The sequence below is a fragment of the Sceloporus undulatus genome, chromosome 4 (assembly GCF_019175285.1).
Source record: "Sceloporus undulatus isolate JIND9_A2432 ecotype Alabama chromosome 4, SceUnd_v1.1, whole genome shotgun sequence".
NCBI lineage: Eukaryota > Metazoa > Chordata > Lepidosauria > Squamata > Phrynosomatidae > Sceloporus > Sceloporus undulatus.
This window is the reverse complement of record NC_056525.1, coordinates 190,955,840-190,983,120: the sequence shown is the minus strand read 5'-3', so window position 1 is coordinate 190,983,120 and position 27,281 is coordinate 190,955,840. Positions and strand designations below refer to the sequence as shown.

The 27,281-nt window shown below is 39.2% G+C and overlaps 1 protein-coding gene across 1 annotated transcript in view; it reads left to right on the top strand.

Annotated features, from left to right (window-relative positions):
• PTPRM (protein tyrosine phosphatase receptor type M) overlaps window positions 1-27,281 on the top strand; it is a 292,405-nt gene that overhangs the window by 62,010 nt on the left and 203,114 nt on the right. Inside the window, exons 8-9 of the mRNA XM_042464433.1 lie at window positions 5,279-5,353; window positions 26,019-26,151. Of these exons, the coding sequence (XP_042320367.1) occupies window positions 5,279-5,353; window positions 26,019-26,151 (208 nt within the window). The remainder of the gene's footprint in view (window positions 1-5,278; window positions 5,354-26,018; window positions 26,152-27,281) is intronic.

Genomic DNA, 27,281 nt, shown 5'->3' with positions numbered 1-27,281 from the left:
AGTGGTACCTCGGGATACGAAATACCCAGGTTACGAAATTTTCGGGATACGAAAAAATCCCATAGGAAATCGTTGTTCCGGGTTACGAATGTTTTTTCGGGATACGAAGAAAATTTTTGGTGCTTTTTTCGGCTTTTTCGCACGAAACGCGGCTTTTCCCCATTAGCGCCTATGGCAATTCGGCTTACGAAGGCTTTTCGGGTTACGAAAGCGGCCGCGGAACGAATTAATTTCGTAACCCGAGGCACCACTGTATCATATGTAAAGCAAGATTTGGGGTCTAAGGAAGAAGGTGTGAAAATTGGAGAATAGCTGGATGGCCATCTGTCAAGGGTGCTTTGATTGTGGTCTGATAGTGTCTTCTTGCATGGGAAGGGGTTGGACTGGATGGCCCCTGTGGTCTCTTCCAGTTCTGGTCTCTTCCAGTTCTGTGATTCTATTAACAATTTAAAATATGCAGATGACACAATACTACTAGAAGAAAATAACAAAGTCTTGGAATGATTACTGAAGAAAGTCAAGGAAGAAGTGCAAAGGCAGGATTATACTTGAATATCAAGAAAACAAACATAATTATCACAGGTGATTTACCATAGATACTCAACTATAAGTCAATCTCATCTATAATTTGAGAGCAGGTTTTCAAGTCCAAATTATGGATTTTGTTGTAACCTTTGGATAGGTCAAAAGAGTAAAACTTAGGGGCATATAAAAAAGGATCTAAAGGATGGAGTAATGGAAATAATGCCAAAGAAGTTATAAAATTCCAGCAGGCATAACTATTTGAGCTCACAATAAAGGCTGGGTGGATGAGAGAGTAGAGCGGAGCAGGGAAGGTCATGGATTCTTGAACAGATTACACTTTTGCCTTTCCCCAGGGGATGGTTTGGTTTTTTTTATTGTTTTGTTTTTTTAAGGAGAGTTAAAGAACAGTACTTACATTGACCCATGGATAAGTCAACTCAGCGTTTTTTTTTGGGGGGGGTCAGGTTTTTTTACTAAAATTTCTAGACTTGTACATGCAAACATTTAAACTAATTTTCCATACCTTGACTCAGTCTTCATCTTCAATTAGAATGAATATTGTACTTGAAAAATGAGGGAAAAAATTAGGACCTGGAAGTACAGTTATGTGGGCAATAATAATAATAATAATAATAATAATAATAATAATAATAGCTTTATTTTTACCCCGCCTCTCTGTCAGAGACAATCAAGGTGGCTTACAATTAAAACAAGAACATACATACCACTTATCCCAATCAATCCTTCCCTCCCCTAAAATAACAATTACACAGATTAACCGTTAAAAGCAATACAGTTAAAATAATCAGGGACAGGCAGGTAGGGCACAAGTGCTCAGTGGGATGGTAAATTTGGATTCGGTTGATGGCCGGGTTTGCTATTCAGGGAAGGCCTGCCGGAAGAGATATGTCTTGACAGCCTTTTTAAAGCTGTCCAACCTGGTAACATGATGGATCTCCTCCAACAGGCTGTTCCATAATCTGGGAGCAGTCCTCTGGGAAGTTGCAGTTAACCTGGTCTTTATAGGTTGCAATAAATTCAACCCAGAGGACCTAGGTGCCCCGGGGTGGATTATACGGAAGGAGGTGATCTCTTAGATAGGTTGGACTCAAAGGGCTTTAAAGGTTATAACCAACACCTTGTACTACACCCGGAAACTGATTAGACAAGATTCTCAAGTGTAAAGATTTATCATTGAATACTAAAGTTAGGATGGCCCATGTCACTGTATTTTCCATTTTTATGTATGGTTGTGAAAGCTGGACAATGAAGAAAGCTGAAAAGAAAGTGTGAGTTTAGGTCACTCTGGGCTTTTGTGATAGACAATATAATTCTTAACAATTTAATTATGTAATTGAGAAAATAGACATTTGCAAAGAAATGTTTAGCCAAACTTGACATAAACAACAATGGAGTCTTTAGATGGTGATTATAATTATTATTGTACTGTTATTATAATGACATTTGTAATCACTATAATGTGATTTTAATAAATACTATAGAGGCTGAGTCTCCCTTATCTGGAATTGCAAAATCTGAAATATTCCAAAAACAAAAACTTATTTCATGGGTAGCTGACACTTTTGCTTTCTGATGGTTTAATGTACACAAACTTTTCTCATGCACAGAATTATTAAATATATTGTATGAAATTACTTTCAGGTTATGTGTATGAAATGTATATGAAACATCAATGAATTTTGTGTTTAGACTTGGGGTCCTATCTCCAAAATATCTTATTACGTATGCAAATAAAAGCATTCTAAAAGGCAAAATACTTCTGTCCCGAGCATTTCAGATAAGGGAGAACTCAAGCTGCAATATTAAAATACAATAGTAGCAACAACTCCCCCCCCCCAAAAAAAAACCCTGTGAATACATTTCATGTCTGCAAGGTACATATTCTCTAATTCTAAAGTCAGAGAAAAATTTTCTATCCCATTTTCCATGTGTCAGACTGCAGGTGTCTGTGTGTATTGTTCTAATCGTGCCAGGTGAATTGGGAATTTTTTATCAGTTGTAAGAGAGAAGGCTTTTTATTACCCCGTTTTAAGTTTTGTACCGCCAGTGTAGTAACAGTTGCTAACAACAGAGAGTTTCAGAGTTGCATAGACATATTTCTAAATATTATGCAGCAGCGGTTTTTAGCTTAATTGTCTGCAGATGGTGGATAATCTCCTTTCCTCACTCGGTGCCACATATCTAACTGCACCCAGGCTGTTCTGTCTAAATTTACAAGCTTTCAAATTATATTTTTCCTTAATTTCCATTGGATTGTTCGGCCTTTTTTTTCTTTATTCAGTTTCCCACATGTGGGAAGCTAGATCTGAACTATTAAAAGTTGCTTTTCTTTCCCCCACCCCCACCCCATGTATGCCATGTCTAATAGTTTAACAATATTTATATATAGGATTTCAAGAAATGAAAAGAAATATATGAAAATGTAAACAGTGAACACCAGTGACACTGAGCTTTTAATCGTTCAAGGCATGATCCATTCCTTTTTTCATCATGAAAGGAGCCATGAATCATTCTACAACTGAAATTTAAGGGGGTGATATGCAACTGTTTTCTATAGGAGTGCTTGTGAGTTGGTTCTGTTCAAGTTTCAAATTTGGGGATGCTTCCCACAGTGAATCCTATGAGTTATTCTGCAATTGCAAACAGCATTTAGAATTATTATTGCACACATGTGGTTTTTAAACTAAAACACAAACTTTTAAAACAATTTTTATTGAGGTTTTATTCCATGTTTAAAAGTTAAGAACCATCATACATGATAAATTATGAAAAAATGCATAGCAAATCTCATCCATAAAGAAACAAATGTAGGTAAGAATAGACAGTAGAAAAGCCAAAACACAATATGTATTCATATATGAAAGGCAAGTGCTGTGTAATATATATCCCTTAAGAATGTAAGGTTGTACAATGTCTTTTTCAGTACACTGTATAAGTGGGCTTAATTCAAAGAGCATCTACCAGGTTTTGTGGATTCTTTAGGTAAACAAATTGGAGGGTTAACTTCTACATGGTTATTTAATTCCATGCTCTGGTGCCAACATGAAACTTTTGAGTTCCATTGTTTACCTTGCTCCCTCCAAACAACATTTAGATGTGATATCATCTTTCTGAATTGAATTAGCTAGCTCATTTCTAAATACCTAATATTTTTTTTAAAAAAATCTATGCTATTCCTCTGGTTTGTGATCTTAATAGTTCTAAATTTACGGACAGATCAATATGTAAATAGTTCCATAAGATAGTTGTCATGTCTTCCATAAGATAGCTGTCGTGTCTTTTCTGATATGGACTGATGGGCTTTTGTCATGCTGCATCTTTAAACTGTCACTCATTAGGGCCAAACTGAATGTGATGTTCTGCATCTCCGAAATTAAAAAAAATCGTATGAAGAGTGTAATAAAAATTAGAACAACAGTGTGTGGAATGGTGATATTCAGTCACTGTTGCTACCTTGTTTCTCTGATTAAAGTACTCCTCCCCCAAAGCTGCTGTGTGTCCCATTAGCTTCCCCTTGGTGCTGCTCTCCCAACCTGCAATGGATCTCCATCTATATTTAGAGATGACTTGGTGGCCCATGAGCCATGCGTGCTCCTCTCAAATGTTTTTTCCCTCTCAAATTTGTTTTTTTTTTTAATCCTAAAATAAGGTTTTAGCAAAACCCAGTGTGGTTGTTGTTGGTTTTTTCCAATTTAAAAAGGAACTTTAAAAAACAAAAACACTTCTAATTTTATTATGAATGTTTGTGTAACCATTGGATCCCTCAAACTTGCCCACCCCATCCTGAAGTGCTGTTTCCAAAAGTTTTCAAAAAGAATAGAGACATATTCTTACATCTCTGTCATCACCGCTAGCTTGGCACTTTGACAGCCCAAAAAGTAAGGCACATCCATAGGAAAAGACTAAGTAGTTTGGGATCAAAGTAACAATTTGTAAGATTTAACAAAACATTATTCAAGAATGAAAATGAGATCATTCATGACATAAAAACAATATTGAGGAATTTTTCAAAAACACATTTATTGAATACATATGACTGGGAATATGAAAGTTTTGCAGCAAACTACAAAAGTACATAGTAGTGCTGTTTAACTAGTGTTTCACTAATGTTTTAGGTTGATTACTTTAAAAATCTGAATTTATGTGATTCATCTCATCAGACACCCATATAGTTAATTTGTTATTTTGCATAATGTGTTTGGGATTGTTCTGTTTGTTTATTTGTTATTCATTTCTTTACAGAAAGAAAGTGTCATTCAAAACTCATTGGTAAATGCCACAGAATATAAGGGCTGGTCACTTTACTAAATTTCCCCATGCAGTTAAGTTATATGAGTACTTAACTGAGTGGAGAAAAGTTAATGAGAACTGAGCTGTATACATGAGTTAGTCAGCAGCCAGTTTTGCTTTCCCTCCTCCCTAAGATAATAAAAATGGTTGCCATCTTTCTTGTGTAGAATCCAGTTCACAGCAATCCTTACACAAAGGGTTATGCATCCAGGCATGTATATAATTACATGAGGAATTTATTAGTGCAAATCACGCCTAACCCTCCCTCCCTCCCTCCCTCCCTTCCTTCCTTCCTTCCTTCCTTCCTTTCTTCCTTCCTTCCTTTCAGTTTGTGAGGAATTGAAACAATAAAAACTGAAGAAATTGTTTCTTGCTAGCTTAGCTTCAGTCTGGCTTTTTTTTCCCTCATGCATGCTGACCTGGAAATCTTCCTTTGCCTTAGCTGCGATAATCGTGACTCAGCTTACAACACCATACATTCGCATCGCCCCTGCTGCAGGCGACGACCAACTAACAGGTCAGACACTCAAGTATAGACAAGTCATCTTACTCATTTCCATCTCACTTTTGGGGCTTGTTTCCATCTGGCTTTGGGGGTTTGTTTTCCTATGCATCCTCATCATTCTTTGTGTATAGTTGTTTTACCATGTTGTGGAATTTGCCCTTGAGCAATTTGGTGGATAGTAAAGAGTTAGAAGACTTATATTCATAAGCACAAAACTATTCCACTGCATGTTTCATTGTGTATTTGAACACTGGGTTGATCCTCTTTAAGCCTAATATCATTTTTTAAAGTAGTTAATAATATTTATTTATTTATTTATATCCCACCTCTCTATCAAAGATAATTGAGTTTGTCCTAACTTTTCTACAGTTAACATATTCTTCAGCAGTTTAATACTGCATGAAGAATCTGCCCATATCTATTGGGAACTATCTTTTTAAAGCCTCAAGATCTTCCTGAAAACACCACTCTAAGAGTCAGGAGATCTTGCTTAGTGAGTTGGTCTGTAGTGCTGAGCAAAAAGGGGGAAATTAAGAAAAACTGGGAAGAGTTAATGCTCCAGCTAGCTGCCCTCCCCTCAAAATTGCAACCAAACCACTCAGTAACCCCTTCCAATGGGAAAGCATTTTCATAAATCTCAGGGAATTTACAGGAAGAAAAGAGGCAGGGTGAGAAAGTCAGCTTCCAAACACCTTATTATGTGCGCAGATCTCTAAATCCAGCTGATAACATTTAAATACATATCTGTTTTGCTGAATTTTTAGAACAACATGTGTCCCTAGTATGCAGATCTTTAACTCATGACAACAGAATCAGGCAAGATTTTTTTCATATAAAAAGCTAAAAACTCCAACAGCCTGAATGTAGTTAATGCAACCCCTTAGTAAATATATAATTAAATAATTGCACCATTAGATATAGAGCTTATAGTACAGGAGAGGGCAAAGTTTGGCATGGGGGGGAACATGTTTTATAGCCTTTGAGCCCTACAAACATTGGGGGGAAAGGGAGGATGTGAATTGCCTCTCCTTAAAGCATACTTGCGACATCATTATGGCACCGCGACGTGCGGATACTAGGTGTCCGTTGCATCAAAATGGCGGCACCCATCTGTACAGGGCACTGCCATTTTGACACCCTCGTCACATGCTAGGGTTGAGGCACGTGTGGACGCAGCACCCTCGGCCAACCCCTAGCACGTGACGAGAGCGCCCTATAGGCCCGTCTGGACCGGGCCATAGACAGAAAAAAATGTGGTCATAAGGATGTGAGAAGCTTATTCCCATATGCTAACAAGCTTTTCAACCCATGATTTCAAACATCCCTGAAAGCTCGTCAAAATACTTTGGATAATCACAGTGTCCAAATGTCTGCTGCACATTCATGCATGTCCCTTTTTTAAAAAAAAATCTTCAAAAAGCTTTCCCTACTCCATGTGCTTTATTGTGCAGTGATTTTCAAAATCAGGTGCCAGTCCTGGAAAATGTAGTACTAATTATGCATTGGACACATTTGTTTGTTTTTTAAGCTAAGAGATTGAACAAACAGAGGTGTGTGCTTCCCATTCCTGGCTAGTTTCTGGCTGATTTCTCTTGTGCTGTTGTCAGATTTCAGGTGGACATCTGAGAAAACAAGTGAGAGACAGTCAATATCTCTAGATTCAGATGTCATAACAAGCAATTTTTAAATAAGCAAGACTTAGCAAGGAAACAGAAACCGTGGGTAAAGATGTCTCTTTAACAGCCCATGACCAAACATGTGTTCAGAGACATGTGCATATATGAACCAAACTAGATTTCAACAAAGCACTGCATGCCAAAATCCAGGATAAACTTTAACGGACAAAGGCAGTGTATTACCTTTAAGTCTCCCTTATCCAAAATGCTTAGCATCAGAAGTGTTTTGAATTTCAAATTTATTTATTTATTTGTATTTTGGAATATATGCATATATATAATGAGATATCTTGGAGGTGGGACCCAAGTCTAAACATGAAATTCATTTATATTTGGTAAACGCATTTAATAAAGACCCTGAACGTAATTTTATACATAATATTTTTCATAATTTTGTGCATTAAACAAAATGTATGTGCATTGAAACATCTCAGCCACATGGATAATTTTGGATTCTGGAAATCCAGATAAGTGAGAATCATCCTGTACTAGAATTCCAGTGGGTTTTTCAGTTGTATTATTTAAGCAATTTGAAAAATAATAGCAAAGGTTCTTGACAAGAGAAGTACTTGCCATCAAAACAGTCTGTAAAGAAATTGCTGCCTGCTCCTAAAACTCTTGTCTCCAGGTTGAGAAAAGGACACAAAGCAAGTACAGAAGTACTGGGTGATGGAAGAAGTAGGCCGATATATTTATTGTAAAAAACTGATGAAAAATTAGTTTTGTATATTTAGCTACTGCAGCTAATATAATTTCACATTATTGTGGAATTGCACAACTTGTGTAAAAAAAAAATCTTGCAGATGCAAGAAAATAACAGAAAATATCTGCCCATCTCTAAGCAAGGAGAAAACTTGTGAAATTTTTCATTCTCAGAAAACAAAGGGATTGAAGCTTTCATCACACACATATTAGACATTATACTTGTTTTTGTGGTCCTTAAACACACTGCTGATTACACTACCCGCCACAACTGGTTAGAAAGGAGAAACTGGGTTTTATTCCCTCTTGGAACAGATTGGAACTAGATGTCCATAGGCACAACATTTTTGAGTAGTGGAATGATAGTTACATACTGATCCATAGAATGTGTGTATGCAGATGCAATCATTATCTATGCTTTTTCACAAAGACAGCAAAGAGCGCTGAAAATGAGACCAAAAGTCACCTCATTGTAGTGAAGTTGTCAAATTGATACAAAGTGGAAGTGAAGTTGATGAATATCTCTGGCGGGTTACAGACGGTCAGGGGAGGACGTCTTGGAGTGTATTTGCTGAATGCGGAGCCTCCAGACGGCCCGCCCCGGGGGCGTGCTTCAGTGTTGGAGCTTCCACACGGGGGGCAGTGAAGACGCCTCACCTGGTCCGTTTCGGAACGGGTTTCCAAACCGCCGCCTCGGAGGATGCTGCACAAAAGAGAGCAGCTTCCACACGGGCGGCCCAACCGTGGCTTTTTTTTTTTTGCCGCCTGAGAGGTGCGCAGCTTCGCAGCTGCAGCGCTAAGCAGCGGCGGCGAGACGAGGAAAGCCTGTCTGCGCATTTAAAGCACCAAGCCCCTTTAAACTTTTTCCTGTGACTTTAAAGCTAGGCGAGAGTGGTGTGAGGTAGCAATCTCCAAACTCTGTCCTTCCAGGCGTTTGGACTTCATCTCCCAGAATCCCAGACCACAGGGCAAGGTGGCTGGGGATTCTGGGAGATGAAGTCCAAATGCCTGGGAGGACAGAGTTTGGAGATTGCTGGTTTGGGGACCAGTGAGCTCAGGCATGGTGGAGGAGGAGAACGGAAGGGTAGAATAGAGTAGATAGGGCTGGGAGGGAAGACATGCCCTGGAGCAAAATGATGTCTTTATGGGACATCATGGGACCTAGTGCCTTGTCAGTGCTCCCTGCCCCTTGATCCCAGGCCCTCTCTAGTTGCCCTTTGCCTTTGGGGGCAAGTTTAGAGGGCATCAAAAGGTCTTGGGCACATTCAAGCTCCGGGTCTCTTTTTTTTTTTCCTTTGCCGGCTGGCGAATGCGCAGCTGCGCGGCTAAGCAGCGGCGGCAGAAGCCTATGGGCACATTTAAGTGCCACAGCCCTTAAAAACAAAGGTGTCTCCTGCCAGCTGGTGATCAGCTGGTGTTGGCATCCTTGTCCGCTTGCACTTTGCCAGTGTCAGCAGATCATGATCCTCCTCTCCTTGGTCCCCGCGCTCTGCTGATCTGCAATGCGCAGCCACAGCTGTCTCCCTGCCCACGCTGTCCCCTGCCATCTCCCCTCACCTCCCTTGTACATATGTAAATTTACAGTTTAAGCGTTTTTATTGTTAGGTGAAAATGGCAGCGGAATGTGTGTAGGGGTGCACTTTAAAGTCCAAACTTTCCAAGCAGCGCATGCGTACATGTTGCTAAAATGCGCTGCAGCGTTGCCTCAGCTTCCACAGCTGCATGGCGGGACGTTGCAATTAAAGCCTGACTGCACACTGCGCATGTTCCAAGACCCCAACTCACTATGCGACGGAAGCTTTTTAATGGGCAACTTAATTAGCGGCGTAGCAATTCTGGTGTACCGGTGCAGCAGCTCTCATGGCTTCTTCCCCTTCGGTATGTGTCAGCATTCAGGTAGGACTGCTCCAGTTTCTGCAAAATGTTTGGCTGGGACCATATAGCTATCAGGTCGCCGTCTCCGTATGAGATCAAGGTCCCCCTGCCTTTTTCGGGTGCTGTGGTGGATGCGCCATCCTGCCTGGTTGGCAAAGGGGAGCCGCCACACCAGCTGTGCCAGAGCAGCCGCAACTGTGCCCGTTCCCAGGTGAGAATGGCGCAGGAATGTGTGTTAGGGGGCCTCTTTAATCCCAAACTTTCCTTTTCACTTTCTACAACCAAAACATCCGCCGGCAAAAGTTACAACTTCCCGCGGTTCTACCAACGCATGCGCACAAGTGGCTCTGGGTTAGGGTTACGAGGCTTAAAATGCGCCGCAGCTGTGCCTCAGCTTCCACAGCTCCATGGCAGCGGACGTGCAATTAAAGCTTGACTGCAAACCACGCATGTCCCGGAACCCGACCCATATGCGACGCAGCTAACACGGAGCTTTTAAACCGGCAACTTATATTTGCGGCGTAGCAATTCTGACGTTCGGTGCAGGGCTTACAGACGGAGCTGCGCAGGTAGCTCAAACAGAAAAGAAGCGGAAAAGCAGCACCTTAATGCCGCTTCTTCCCGCTTGGGGCGTGCGGGGGGCGTTTCATGGCGGCATTCAGGTAAAGCCCGTCTGAAGGCTCTACCTTCATGCGTCATGAGTACATCCCTTTTTGCCCGTCTGTAACCCGCCCTGTTGCTTATAATTTCCAATGAAGAGCTGTTTCTGGCTTGACCAATCCATTTACATATGGACTGACTTGCTTAAACTAGTAGTTGTGATGTGAAATGCAAAGCATATTTAAACCCCTGAGGTAATGTCACGTCTAAGGTAAAGTGATCTTCAGACAGACTGTTTGGGCAAGAAGCATTAGAGCATGGCTTTCGGTTTCACTTTGCTTTTTGTGGCCATTGTACAGAGGTCTTTGGAAACTGTTGCACATTCAATCACATTTCTGGTTTAAAGCAGCATGTTCAAAAGTTTTTACATCCAGTTATTTATATGTTTCCTCATGAAATGAAATTGTAAATAATTGAAGATTAGTAATAATTAAAGACAAGGAGGGTTTAGGAGAGAGAAAGAGAGAGAGAGCAGCAGAACTGTAGCATCTAGCTTAGAAACTGAACCTCATAGATTAGCACAGTTCCAGCTCTAAGAAATGGAAAAAGTCTCTCATCACAGTTAGAATAGAAATATTCATTTGCTATACTCATGCTCAAATCTGGCATAGCTACCTCATGTGAATCAAAATGTTTATGTGGAAACTGTTGAAGAGATATTATATTCAAATATTTTATTTTGAGACATTTTTGATTAAATATGGAAATTGTAATATTTTTGTGGTGGTCTTACACTAATGAGGCCAGCAAAAATTTATCCACATGAGTGTATAGTTCGGTCCAAAAATGTGTATTTTCAGGATTGCATATGTATTTGCAAAGTGTCTGTAAAACCCATAAAACTCTAAATGAGTTACAACAATAATGAGTTGTTGTTGTCTCAGCAACCAACAAATATTCTAAAATATCTGGATGTGAAGTGTTACAGAAGATAGAAAATGGATGAGAGAAAATAAACAAATTGCCAAGAATGAATGTCATTTGAGGGCATAAGGGAAACGTTTAGAGGAAGGGAAATATGTAGAGAAGGGAACAGTTTATTCTGTTGAAAGAAAAAGTTATTATGGATGGGGAAGTTGTTATGGTACCTTTGGGGGATAGTTGAACATGAATTTTCTTTAGGTTCTTAATTGAGCTGTTTGAAAATGCCTCATCACATTTGTCACACCAGAACATGGAAGAAAGCTGGAGCACAGAAGTTGCCCATGGCACTAGAGATCTACCTTTCCAAGATATTTTAACCAATGGTGATGTGTTGAAAATCATTTAAAGACACATCCGCTCAAAGAATGTCATTGTTTAGGGAATCAGATACTGGATTCTTGTTTCAAATGAAACATAAACAGAGTATGCTTGGAATAATACCACAGTACAGTATTCTGCAGGTACTTTGATTGATTTAGAGCAAAATACCATCTGTGATGTGTAGAGTGGAATATTTATTGGTGAGGAGAGGTTTCAGTACCAGATATAGTAAGTCTCATTTGCTCCATTACTATGCTTCTCTTGAGCACACGTGATCTGCATTCCCTATCTGCAAATAGCATTCAGGATGACTTCAATTCTTTCCCTCTTGTATATTAAAGTGAATTTTCTGCTTGAAGGGGTAGCAGACAGTAGCTGCTAAGCACCTTTAGTGAAACATGATCTAAATTAGTACCACATGGTTTGTTGCTGGGGCAGCTCTCAGCTTTGTCAGCTAAACAACAGAAGGGTTAGCTGAAACTAGCAGAATTGATTAACAGTTGAATATATAATACCTTGGAAAATAAATTGAAAATGCATACAAACACATTTTTCTCTCCTTCTCTCTTTATACATACTTTGTTGTTGTTGTTACTTGTGCTTGAATTGACTTCAACTTATGGTGACCTACAGATGCAAGGCTCCCACATCACCGGTCAGGTCCTGGCAGCTCAGGGCTGTGGCTTTCTTGTTAAAATACACTGCAGAAATAATCCAGTTTGAGACTGCTTTAACTGGCCTGCCTGAATATTAGAGAATTCTGGGAAGTGTACCTTTACTGTGGCCCCAGAGCTCTCTGACAGAGAAGGCTAAGTGTCCCACAAAACTACAGTTCCCAGAATTCTCTAGCATTGAGCCAGGGCAGTTTAAGCGGTTTCAAACTGGATTATTTCTGCAGTGTGTTTTGGACTTGAGTCCCTGAATCTTCAATGCAATTTTCCTCTTTTCCTGTTGCCTTCCATCTTGCCAAGCATTATTGTCTTTCCTAGTGAGTCATGTCTTCTCATGGTATGTCCAAAGTATGACAGTTTACATTTAGTCATCTTGTCTTACATGGAGAGTTCAAGTCTAATTTGCTCTAGGACACATTTATTTGTTTTTTAGCACTCCAGAGTATTCACGGAGCTTTCTTCCAGCAGCACATTTCAGATGAGTTGATTTTCTTCCTTTCAACTTTCCTCACTGTTCATCTTTCACAACCATACATAGAAATTGGAAATACAATGGCATGGACAGTCCTGACATTGGAGTTCAGTGATAGATCTTGTCTAGTTTCTTCATAGCTACCCTTCCAGGTCTTAGTTCTCAGGAGAAAGTACTATATACTGGTTTTGGTGATGTGCATCTGCTTGTCCACACTTACATATTTTCTGCAGATACCTGTAGCAACTGAAATTACGCTGCACTGCAAAGTGTAGCACTGCTAGCCCCAGTGCTACACTCTCAGGTTACATAAAATATTGTGACTGACAGCCCCCATCAGTTGCCAAGCCTGCCTTTGTCATCAGCCTTATAGTCTGTATATCTGTTCTGATTAGAACTCCAGTATTTGTTATATTGATAGTTCAAAGATTATCTATCTTTCACTTCTGCAGAGCTGAATATAAAGTGAATGGGGAGTGCTCTCCTTTTTGCAACAACAGCTGAATGCATTTTAATAGGCTGCAGTGTCACTTGTGATTTATTGCCCCTTTTTGTTCTTTTATGCGTTGTATTTGTCATTTTTTGCTGTGGCAGTTTTATCTGTAAAACAGTATAGTTACAAGAAAATGCTAAGAGGATAGAGAATTACTACAGGAATTGCTCTTTCCACCCCCTACCCCAGCTGCTGCTCTTTCCTCCCTCTGCCTTTCTTTTGCAAAAAAACAATTGGTTCAAATAGTACTTAGTTTCTTTCAGAGATCACTCTTCCTAATAGGAGGAAATGCACTTCCAGTATGTTTATCCATGTGCAGCACAACTAAATAACTGTAATTAGTGCTTAAAGTAGGAGGATAATAGAAACAGAATTTCTTCTCCTGATGGTGACAGTCCCCATAAATAGCAAGACCATGTGCAGACCAGCCATTAAGGCTGGCCTGGGAGTGGAGGCTGGGCATGATGTCCACATGACACACGCCCCAACTCTGCCCCCAGGACGCCGCTCCATACAGCGCACAGCGTAACGGCACTCCTCTGGGGCTGTGTCTACATGACACAGTGCCAAAGGAATGCCTTAAAGCCGTAGCTATCACACTCTGGAAAGGCCAGATTGGGACCATAGCATCCGGTTGCTGCAGCTCCAATCCAGCGCAGCTGAAGACGACTGCAGGTCATCCCTTAGGGGCGATCTGCACAACCCCTCAAAGACAGCAAGTAAACAAACCTGTTTCGCTTTCATGTGAATAAGAAAAAATTGTCAGCAGCATCTTAAGTCTGCTTTAACATATTATTATGAAAAACCTAAGAAGGGTTTTATTTCGGTGCCTGATCACAATTACGGTATCCAGTTGTAAAGTCAGGAATTCCAAAAGTACAAGCATACCCTGCTAATATGATGGGTTAGGTTCCAAAACATCACGGTAAGAGAATATCACCTTGAAGTGAATCACAGCCTCCTCCCCACCCCCTTTGCCATATAAATACAAAAAAAAAAAACCCAAACAAACAAACCATATTTACACAATAATTTATTAAGTATGCAATGGGACTAGGCCTAAGAAAAAGATACAAAAGTAAAAATAAAAATTTGCCATCATACAACATTGAGACATGGAGTACACACGTGCTGTAAACAGACCTGGATGCAGGCAACAAAATGGTGCTGTATTATATAACTGAAAAATGCCATAGGGAAGTGCTTTAAAGAGAAGTGCCTTAAAATAAGGTATAGCTGTACATTGTGGGAAATGGTTTCCTTCAGTTGTTATTCTGATAGCAGGACTGTTGTGAAGATTGGCTGCTGCTTTGTTTCTATTGACTGTTAATAGTTTCTATTTGTTATTTTGATGTTACCCTTCTTCTAAAAACAGACTACCACTGAAGGCTGCTTCTCGAATGTTTATTGAATTAGAGTTTATAAATAAAGAAATATTATAGGGTAATTTGATCTGTATCCGTATACAAAGACGATGAAGACATGGAAGTAGTAAGATTCATTCTGCTGTTAAAAGATAATTGGTTTCAAGAAAAACACTCGTTCCTCCTTTATTGCCTAGGAGAGCATTACATCTCTCCATCAGTTGTCTGTTTATACACCCCAGTTCTCTTCCAGAAATCTTAGACAAGATGACTATTTATAGCATAAAACTTCATTGTACAGAAAAGATGTGTTATGTCATAGTTCTCAAAATAAGGAAAGTTCTCTTGAAGCAGCCTCCTCTTTACATTGTGGCCACTAGCAGATTCTTTTAGAATCAACTTTTCAGCCTTTCTTTCTTTCTTTCTTTCTTTCTTTCTTTCTTTGTCACTGCTGTTGGTAGCGCATCCCTCACTTTTTAAACTTGTCCAGAAAGTTTTATTGCACTTAATTCTCAGACCTTCTATGCTTTGAAAGCCAACCTTTGCTGCAAAAAATCTGATCTATCTATCTGAATCAAAGTCCCTAATTTGTCTAGCAACTAATTTCGTGTTGTTTATCATGTCTGTGTGGTATTCAGAAGCAGTCTAGTGTATGTTTGTTCACCCTCTCTGTTTTCCATCATACCTAATGATGAGGAGAGGTTCTGCAGACATTGTAATCTGTACCTCTAGTTCCACAAAGAGTCCTGGTAAACTCGCCAGTGTACTAGCTGTAGGCTTATGGAAACTGGCCATGTGCCTTCACTTCAGACACAGGAGATGCATTTTTGTAATTTCTTATTCAGGGCTTTCAAGCTCAGAACTGCTTTCAAATTATATATGAACATCTGATAGAAGCATTTCAGTGTAATTGCCCATGAAATGTCTGTGTTTAGAAAATTGAACTATTTTAGTACGGGAGCATTTTAAACAAAGATAGCTGAAGCTGACAAACATAGCCTGTTTCCAGTAATCACTTCAGCCACTTCCAGTCTGTTGCAGCAAATATAGCAAAGGGGTGTGGCTCCTTAAAGACTATTATATTGTTTGTGGTATATTTATTGTAGCATAAGCTTTCATTGACTATAGCCTACTTCATCTGATGGGTGAAGTGTTATCCTCAGTCAGTGCATGTAATAATATAGTTTGGGGGGAGGCTGACATACGAGTATTAAGGTGGGAGAGAATTATAAACAGAGGGACCAAAACTCTATGGCAATTCTATGCAAAGTTTACTCATCTATTTGTGGAATAGATGAGTTTTTCTAGAGTAGCCTTCATCCCAACAGGGCAGTATCGAATAATGAAAGTACAACATAATAAAAACAACACATCATCATCCTGACTTTAAACTGCGAAGCAACAAACTGCAGCTATCTCTTCCTATCTGTGAGCTTGACATCAGATTGGAGCATCTATGGATGGCTCCAACCTGTTCTCCTCAGTGGCAGCGTGTGCACGTGGCCATGCCATGCCAACATGATTGCGGTCACATCATGCCACCATTGGGGAAAATGGGACTTAAGGTCCTGTGGAACTTGCCGTCCATGGGAGGGGTCTAGAATAGAAACCCCCATGGATATGGAAGACTGACTGTGGGTTATCTTCCAGGACTGCTAAAACATGGAAATTCTGAACAGCAAAAGTTCATAACTACCATCATTTTTAACTTTTAAAATCAAGCAATTTTAACTGTATTTATATTTTTTAAAATCCAATCCTTATTACAATCATAGGATGACTTATTATCATTCAGCATTTTAATGCTGAAGTCTCTCATTTTGAAGTTCTTTTCCTGAAGAATGTTGGAGGATGAATATATAAATGAGCTCCTGATGTTATCGTGTCCTATAATGGAATACCTCCATGAATAGGGAGAAAGAGTTGGGAAATGGCCTTGTTGTATTACCTGAACACAATTTAAGTACCGTATTTTCCGGCATATAAGGTGACGGGGGGTATAAGACAACCCCCCAAGTCACCCGCCGGCAGCATCTCTGGCCTACCCTGAGGGGGTCTCCTGCCGGCTGGAGGGGGCCTCTCTGGAGGCCTGAGACAGGATCTGCGGCAGCTCGGCTCTTGCCGCCATTTTTTTCCCAAAAGGCGGCGGTGGGGAAGCAGCTCCAGAGCCGGCGGGGCCGAGGAAAAGAGCCGGCCCCTTACACCTTGGCGGCAGCGCCGCCACCGCCAAGGATCCTAGCATAGCATAGAAATACAAACAGCTATAATTATCTAAAATGAAAATGAAAACCCAATGCCACACATCTATTGGCAGGGAGATTTAGCCTTATACTAAAAATATGGCCTTGACATAGACAGTTGACTGTCTACTGACACAATGCAAAACTTTATAGTGTGGTTAAAATATAGTAAGTAAATTCCTTTTTCACAATAGTTTCTGTTCTTCTTTTGTGTGAAAATCTTTCAATATAGCCTCCTCTAGATGTGTCAGACTACCACTTTATCCCCAGCCACGTAATAGGTGTAGTCATCTAGCACATAGTAAAGGAGAGCTCCAGGTTGAAGATGGTGTTTAATCTGTGGTGCCTGGTTAAATCATAGTCAGTAGTTCATCCTTTTGCAACATCATTGGAATGACTGGTAGATAAATTGGTTAGTTTGCAAAATACAGTATATTGCACGTTGCACTTCTCTCTCCTTTGAAAATTAACTATCTAAACTATCTGAATCCAGAGGCTTTATTTCAGATTTCATTTGTGAGGGAAGGGGGGGGGGGAGGCAGGAGAATGTCACCAAGATTTAAAGGCCTGCTGTTGTATATAGTCAATATTAAATTGCAAAACAGTGCTTTCTAAGACCATCTGTTGTGATTACTCTTTTATAACCCATAATAACTATAACAATATTGTCAACACAAGCTAGTCACTTTCATATAAGAAAAAGTAGTTGAGTATCACTGCTATGCATGCTAATACATGTGCCGATTTATTTCATTACTTATTTCTAAAGTCAATCCTGATGTAGAACCACTGTGTTGGTGCAGATATATATACATGGACTCTAAACTCAGGGAAGAACAAACCTTCAAAATCAAAATGGCAATTTTTAATTTCCCCCCCTTTTTTTTAGTTGCTTTGATTTTTAAAATGCTGTTTGTAGAACTGAAAGCTCTGGTAGATGTCATGTTATTTAAATTTATGTCTTGCCTTTCTCTAAGAAATTCAAGTGGCATATATGATGCTCATCATTTCAGACTTCACAGTAATCCTGCAAGGTATTTCGACTAGGAGATCATTACTGGCCAAAGGTCACCGTAACATCCTTAAATTTACTTTTTATATATCAGACAAAAAAATTTTTTTTAAAAAAATCTACAAAATAAAATTGCACTGTAAGACTCTCAATTTTATATCATAATGCTCTAACATTACAGCAATAAATGAGATAAAAATGTTACTGCGTAAATGCTTGTCCTTGGTGTCTTTTCAGTGACCTGAATTGTTGTTTAAAAGCAGAATGGATGTATGTTTTAATCTGGAGTTCTATACACACTTAACTAGGAATAACTATGACTACACTAGGTCTGTATTACAATAGGTCTTGAATACCTTTTACATGGAGAACTGAAATCCCTGTTGGTATATCGATGTGGGATGCTTCCACCCTTATGACATTTTGGTACCAGTGTGGTGTGATCAGAATGCTGAAGTAGGACCTGGGAAAGCCTAGTCCAACATTCTGATCTCTGGCCACAGACTGCTAAAACTGAGGGGAGTATCATTCTTGGAAACCATGCAGTGGATTGCTGCTATTATTATTATTATTATTATTATTATTATTATTATTATTATTAACCTTTATTTATAAAGCGCTGTAAAAGACAGACAAAATAATTTCCATTAAAATACATCCTTTGTATGCACAGGGGATCCATTCTGGACCCCTCCCCTGTGAATAAGGAAAAACGCAGGACCTTGAGTCCCATTGTCCTCAATGGTGGGTGCCACATGTGCATGGCTGCTAACATGTCTGTGTGCACATGCCCCCATTGAAAGCAACAGGGTTTCCTTTCCACGGATGCTTAAATCTGCAGGTGGCAAGCCCATGGATATCAAGTGTTTACTGTGTACTCTTTCTTCCCTGTATGTGAAGCATATAGTCATTAATAAAAAGGATCATTATAAAGGGAAAACAAAAAATTGATTGTGATATATTAGTGTCTATATGTATATAGTGCTTGAATGTAATATCACTAGTTGTCATCTTTATTTTTCCCCTCCCCCTCAAAAAAATTAGTTTTATAATAGAATAGCATTTCATCCTATAGAATAATTATTTCATCCTATAATTTAGTTACATTTTAATCCCACGTTTCCTTTGTTGTGCTCAGGTGGTGTGCATAATTCTCCTCTGCCCCTCCTCTGCTCATAACAACTTTTGAAATAATCAGGTGGAGAAATGGTGACTGACTAGGAGTGTAAGCTACATTCCAACAGTCCAGAGGTTCTGGCCACAGAATGCTGAATTATTGTTGAAATAGGGAGCTCATGGAAAGATGAAAATGAAGGAATGGATGAGGATCTTCGAGAGGAACATGGTTAGCTATCAGGAATCTAGAACAAAGGAACTATGTGTTGCAACATTTTGGTACAGCTCCCACTTGTGATTGTAATTGTCACAACATACAGGTATATACATAAATGTAGATTTAAGATATAGATATAGGCCTGTTACAGACAGCCAAAATAAAGCTGCTTCGAGTCAAAGTGGAGGTATGGTGTGTCAATGATGCGTGCGTCCTAAGAGTCCAGAAGCCACACCAAAGCCACGCTCCAGCGTGGCTTTGGTGTGACTTCTGGACTCTTAGGACGCAGGCATCATTGAAACACCATACCTCCACTGTGACTCGAAGCAGCTTTATTTTGGCTGTCTGTAACAGGCCATAGAAATGCACATAGATGTACATATATGCACATAGACGTATATTTGACTGTTACATTTGATATCTAAGTGCTTATGAACTGTATTGGTGCTAAACCATGATGTGTTTATTTTCTTCCCCCTTACTCATGGGCACACATCTAGATTTTAATTATGTTTATCAAATTAATTCCCAATTGGCAATCATCAGGTACTTCAGAAAACAAGTCTGTAGGGGATAATTCCATGCTGTAATACCTGTTTACTTCCCCAATATCCTAATTAGTCAGCTTCTGAAAGGGTTTCAAAAACTAATCTGCCCCACCAAGGAATATTGTCAGCATCTGATAGTTTCTGTTTTACTTTAGCAGAGGAAATTATCTAGCTGTGCTCCTGTTGGCAAACTATTATGTCATAGTTCTAGTTTTTGTTTTATTGCAGGATATAACAATTATTCTCAAACAAAAACTGCTAGAGTCATTATGTGATTCAGAGTGTTCCATTTTAGATCTGTGCTGAAATTATTTTATACTACTGACGGACAGCCAGTAGTTAATTCTGATCCATTTGAATGAATTGGACATCCACAGAATAAATCCTAAATTGCATGTTGGTTTGGAAAGTAGAGGAAGCATGGTGTGGTTTGCCTTCCAGTTACTGAGAGTATATTACTCAACTAGTTTGCTGATCTCTGTCTTTGGAATTTGAACAGGAGCTGCTAATATTTGGAAGGAATGGAAGCAGACTGTCACCAAGCACACTGTGATCCATATAGTTTAGGGTGCTAATTTACTTACAGTTTACCTGAGAAGAGAGAGTGAGGGCATTGATCAGAAACATCCTTTGCCAGAGAGCTATCCTTTCTGTGTTTCATCAGTAGTGAATGACTTGGATGAAATTTTGTTAACTGTTGGCCAAACCAATTTTTTTTATAAAAAATGGAAAAAAACCTTTGCTTATTCCATGTCAATCACTGAAATTATGGATACAAACAGATCTAGTAGCACCTTTGAAACTAACTAATATATAACACCAGTCCTAAAATCCTTACACTGGCTGCCAATTAGCTTCCGGACTAACAGTTACTTCCAAAAGAGCATATACAACTATGGCCCCCAGGTTATGGAACAATCTGCCGAAGGAGATCCGTCTCATCACAACCCTTGACCAGGCAGGCCCAGCTCCATCAGGGCTAGCCTGAAGAAGAAGAGCCCTCCTCCAGTCCATCTGCCTTGGTCCAGGCCTCAGAGGGTGAGAAGAACCACTGGACCTCAACCCCTTTCCCATCACCATTCCCTTCTCCTTTTGTGTCGTGTCTTTTTAGATTGTAAGCCTGAGGGCAGGGAACCATCTGTTATCCCCTCTGTTGTAAGCCGCCCAGATTCCCAGTGATTGGGCAGCATATAAATAAATCCTATTATTATTATTATTATTATTATTATTTTTATTAGATGCCTTTAAGAAGGCATTAAGACGGATCGCTTCCGGTGGGCATACTCACCTGACCTTCTATAAAGAACTTTAGGAAACACCACTTCCAGTCATAACAGCATAACTGCCCGGTGCCCTGCGATTACTGTAATTGAAATTTTTATACTTTGTGATGTTATTATGATATATATTTTAGACATGACTGCCTGTATGGAGATTTTTAGTTGTAATCCCGCTTCGATTCGTTGGGAGAAGCAGGAAAATACAAATAAACTTATTTTTATTATTATTATTATTAACTGAAATAAAGAAGCTGGCAGCTATCTGAAACAATGTGCTCATGTTCCTGATGACATAACTGGGAGTTTAGTACAATCTCAGTCCCTTCCCTCAAATTGTGTCTGTTATCTTCCCTCCTACTATTGTACTTTGCTTTTCCCCCCCATCATATGCATGCCTTTTAATAAAATTGATAGCAATGACAGGAAAGTTGTGGTGAAGTCTTAATCGAGATTTCTGAGTTCTTTCTTCCTTCACGTCTTGAACAGGCATAAAGGAACTTGGGGGATTTTTTTCACCAAAGCATGAATATCAGGACCTGTGGGGAAAAAAATCCTAGAGTCCCTTGTCTAGAATTTTACAGGTTTCACATTGAAAACCGGTATGGTGTTGTAATGGTCTGAGTATCAGATTAGTGCCAAGAGTCTGTGGTTCACATCTAGCCCAATAGTTTCCTCTCAGCCTAACCTATTGCACAGCTTGTTGTCAGAATGAAACATGGGAATGCGTGCCACTTTGAAATCTGTGAAAGAATGGTGGCACTTAAGTGCTAGGAGGAAGCTCTAGTGACTCAGATTATAATCTGAGCAAGAGAATAATATCTGAGGGAAACAGTTTTTGCATGACTATTTGACATCATCACTTACTGAATTCATGGAAAACCAATACTCTTTTAATGGAAGCCATACGAGTGATTCAGATAAGGAATAATAGAATGGACACAATGGAGATCAAGATTTTTGCACTACTATTCCATGATTTACAGTGGAGATTCTACCTGCTTCTGTCAGTAATAATAATAATGATTATTTATTTCTATTCTGCCTTTTCCCCACGGAATCAAAGCAGATTACAACAAGAACATTAGATACAAAAAAAAATCATACAGTAAACATAAGACAGAATACAAAGCATAAACCTAATGTTTAAAGCAAGGAAAATATATATATTAGTTTTGGCTTTTGGCATTGTGGCCCCTGGACCAACCAAACTAAGCATTCAGGTGTGCCAGCATCCTTAATCTGATTTACAGCTTTTGAGAACAACCATAATACTGTATTGTTTCTATTTGGGAATAATATATGGCAATTTTTTTAGATGCTGCTAGCATAGGACCCATTCTGATTACCACTATCAAACTGGCTCTTGAAATGCATGCTGAGAAGATCTGATGGAGATTCAGCTAAACTGAGCTCATTTTTTAGGATGATCCCTTTCTCTGAAGGGTCCAGTTTTGCTATTGTCTTCTTCCTCCTCTTTTGTATTCCAACTACACATTGTCTGTTTGCCATTCTTAAATATAGCCCATTTAAAAGTCTTGTGTATCCACTGACTCAGAATATGGATTAGGCCCTTGAACTGATGCCATGCTTGAAACTCTTTAGCATTCGACCCAGTTTCTGCTTCAACCACATCCAGTTTGGCTCTAAATGCACAGGATCACTTTCAGCTGAGAAATGGAACAATTTTGAATCTTTTAAGACAGAATATCTTGGTCTCTTCTCCATCCTCTTACATTTGTGGCAGACTTCTCGAATTAGATAATCAAAAGCAGACACACACACCACTCTTCAGCAATTTAGTCTTGTCCTATTTTGCATGATTCCATGTTCCTAATCACAATGTAACTGCCATACAGGGGCATAACATTTCATTTCCCTGACCTTATCTGCAATATGAGTTAAGGGTAGGTGCTGAAAAGTAATATTACTTGGATCCTACTACCTGCATAATAATTTGATTGCATGCCTCTTAAGGACATGAGGGTATCACTTTTTTAAAAAAGAGTCATAATTTCCCTTGTACTCAGGAGGAATCGATAGATATCTAACAGCTTTTGTATTACACAGTTCAAAAGTTAGAGTGAAATGGGGGGAACTTAAAAGGGGGGGCACGTTTTGTTATAAGCTGAGGTTTGCTGTGCCTATTTTCTTGAATGTTTTATGTCTTTGCTGTTGCATTTCTTGGTCTGAGCATCTGTACAAGGGATTTAAGTTTGTGGGCAGGATTTTAGGATTTAAATTTAAGCATAACATTACCAGTAGTACAAAAAATGCTACATCTTCTGTTCATCTTTAACTGGACATTAGAGTAAAACAAATGTGTTGTAATAAAGCAGAGGATTCTTGAACAAAGTGGTACTATAAGAATAAAATAAGGGCTTTTTTGTGAATGTGAGCACATAATGCCAAAACCAGTCAGGTTTTAATTTTAAAGGTTTCCCCTGCCCTATACTTGTATCTTGGGCTAGATTGGGAAGAAAAGGGCAACAATGAGTTTAACTGTAATGCTCAAGGTATTAACTTTGAAAAGTATTTTTGCAACCTTATATCTGGCGCGTTACAGAGCGCCCAAGAAGGGCGCTCTGCCTGTGCCACCGGTTGCTGCATCCCGGAACTGCAGCGGTCAAACCGCGCGGTTCCTGGACGCAACAAAAAGAAGCTCCAAAATGACACTTCTTTTTGCGCCCCGAAAGTGGCGCTGTGAGTCGCTAGTCGCACACTCGCGGCATCACTTCCACCGTGCAACATGCAGACGCTACATGCCCACGACATCAAAATGATGGCGCCCATACGTCTTGAGGACATACTTTACGCCCGTTTGTAACAGGCCTCTGTTAGCTTTTTTGCTTCATTCTACTTTATCATTATATGCTCTGAAATTCTAATGGGTGGCTAATTTGTAAAACAATTCCTGTTCCAATGAGTAGCTGTTCAGGTTCAGGTGATTATATCAACTCATAAGACTCAGCAGGTGTGAGGCCACAGTCAGTTCATTGATAGTTTAGACCAGGGAATAGGTGGCCCTCAGATTTTACTTGGCCTGTTGGTTAAGGAGTTGCTGAGCTGGCTAGGGAGTTACAGTTCAACAATACCTGGAGCAACACATGTTCCCTACACATTGTAGAGTCTTTCCCACCTACACTTTTTGTGGCATAAATGTAATGGCACTTACAGAAAGGGATTAGTTTAAGGAGGGAGGGGTAGTGGGATTTATTGTATTGTATGGGTTTTATTGATGTAAGCCGCCTTGATGTTGTTGGAGAGATGGGGTAGAAAGAAATTTTAGTAGTAGTAGTAGTAGTAGTAGTAGTAGTATAACCATGGCAGGGTTTGGTCCAATTTGCCACTGGTATATTGTGGATCAAATGGCAAGCTGCTCTGTGATGATACCAAGGACTTCTACCAGTGTGAAAAGAGCCTAGTGGCTTAGCCTTTCATCGGAAACTCAAACAAATAGCAGTCAGTCACCTAATGATCAAAACATGACAATATCCATCATTTGAGGTACCATATCACATTCACAAGGCAGGTAATATATGTTCCGTGTGTCTCAAGTGATCTCAGACTATTTTGTGGCCTCTGGCCTCCCATGCAAAATACACACCACTGAAACTCCACAGTAGATCACTTAGAGATCATTGGAAGGAACATTTCCTGCATATTTTAAAGGCATTTTTACAGCTGTGTAAACCCCCTTGAAACAAAGATTTTTTGCTTGTGCGAATGGCTTTTTCCAGTCTGCAGCTGAAACTGAATAGGTCAGTTTGCCACTGGATTTTGATGTAAGGTACACCCTTGGGGGTCTGCCAGATCAAAATTGGCCTCTAGACCTACAGTAGTCAGTTTTTGAAAATATAGCTATGGCAAACTTTGACAAGAAGAGTTTTGTAAATCTGACCCCAGTTTAACTCTGTGAGAATTCAGTATCCTTGAACATTTGACATCATTTGATGCTGAGCAATAAAAAATCTGTCCCGGAATGATTATTCATTACCTTGGTTTCTAGGCAAATTAAAAAAAAGAAGAAGGTAGAACTTAATCAGGGCTTTCAAAGACCTTGATGAAAACAAGAGTGTTCTGGTCCCCAAACGTTGAAGTTTAATTATATTTTACTCTTTCCCCGCCCACACCCATGTCACTCAAAAGGCACTGTAATGAAGAAGCTTATAAATCAGACTTGTTTCCCAGATTGTCTGTCTACCTTGTGAAGGTGACATGGTGCCACAAATGATGAATACTGTCATATTTGGATTAAAAAGTCAGAAGTTCTTTAAGGGGGTCAACAAACTGAATTGCATAATGCATCCTTAACATGCTAAAAATATTTAGCAGAGAAAACTGATGTTTCATACACATGGATTCTGATGTTCTATCACATTATACAGTAAACAGAACAAACAGTGCTCTTTTTTTGGAACGAGAAGGCTATAAAAGCTTAAGACAGTAGCTGCTGTAAGGCACTGGTTATCTCATTTAAACAGATATTAAACGTGGGTGCCAGTAGTATGATCATCAGCTGCTTCCCATTTTGTGAATAAATTGCTTAGAAAGAGTCTTTTGCCTACCAGATGTGACCTAGATTTAGATTTCCAAAGGCAAAAACACTCTATTGTTTAAAAACAAAACAATTGCTGGTAAAATGCATGGTAAATGAGCTTATCTCACATTTCCAGGTGTTTTAGCTAATATGTTAAGGAATTACTGCTTCATTTATGAAAAATAATTGCAGAAAATGTTTCAGCAAATCAAATTTGGATAAAGGTTTACAAGTGTTATTGTGTTGTTGGCATTTTTTTAAAAAATAGAAGGAACAAAAGGGTGAGAAGTAGGAATTATAAAACATATAGAAAATAGCTATATGTGAACAAGGTTAGATGTAGGTGTTGCTTTGAAATGTAATTTAGTGTTATGAAATTCAGCACTAGATTTTTCAGAGGGTGTATTGATTGCTGTTATCAACAATAAATCCTAAGAAATCAAAATATTGGTGCATGTCACCTCTTACAGTTATTGTTAACTATTAACTACAGCTGTTTGGAATATAATAAATAATAGGTATAATGTCTCAATTCTTTCCCCCTCTTCTTTTAAAATATGCTTCTGTAGGTGCTGCTACTCGAAAACCAGACCCTGAGCCAGAGAAGCAAACAGACCACACTGTTAAAATAGCTGGAGTCATTGCAGGGATCTTGCTGTTCGTTATTATATTTCTTGGGGTTGTGTTGGTTATGAAGAAAAGGTGAGTAGTTAATAGAAGTTTGGTCTATGCATATATGTGTTGAAGTATCTCCTGCAGCAGTTTCCAATAAAATACTTGCAATCTTTCCAACCATATTGAAGAACAATTTGAAAACGAAATGCTGCTTATTCTCCCTAAAGCTTTGTTAGTGTTAGATGAAATTACATTATCTGATTCTTCTGTCCTGCAGTGTTCATAGTGAATTAATGTTAGTGCCCTTGTGTTAAAATGCCCTGAGAGTGATAAGTTTAACACTCTGCACTGCAGTATCAGCCCAAATGACATATGAATATTATCTATCTGTACTCTTCTTTGTCCAGAGCCAAGGTGAATGGTAGAGATGTTTGATCCTTTATACAACATAGACTTGTTTCCCAATTAAAATTAAAAAGAAATCTCAATTTAACACTCTGTTTCAGATCTGAACCATACCACTAGATCCAAAAATTTGAGGGGAAGTGTCCATGTGCACTAAAAATGTCATGTCATGCTATGACAGGGTGGGTTACACAGCCTTTCTCATATTTCCGCTTGTAGGAAATGTCCCACAAGCTTTTATGCAGCCATAGTAGCATCTTTGGATCTGGTTTCATTTCTCTTAAAGAATGCTTTAAACAGAAGAACTGACATAATTCTTCTGTGATGAATAGCTCCTCCTATGAGCAAAGAAAAGCTATAGACCCAACCCAGGCATGACAGATACATGAGAGTGGGCTTGTTTTTGTTCACATATTTTTATTTATATTTCCTCCCTTGAACATGTGAAATGACCATAATGCATTGGTGCTGAAGGTAACTTTTAGAACACTGTTTGCAAAAGAATTGAAGGAATGGGTTATCTGAACATTATTAGAACCCTGATCATAGAATCATAGAATCATAGAGTTGGAAGAGACCACTAGGGCCATCCAGTAAATTACTAGTTTAAAGAATACTGTCCTACTGTGAAATATCTGATGTCAAGGTAAGATGTTTTAGCACATAAAGCAACACAAACATTTTTGGCAATTAGCGTATTAAGAGTATTGCATACTACAGTAAAAGAACTTTGACATCAGTAACTTTACTGCTATGTTTAAGCTAATTTGTTGGTGGAGCCCTGGATTGATTGGGTATGGTAGCTCTGGAAA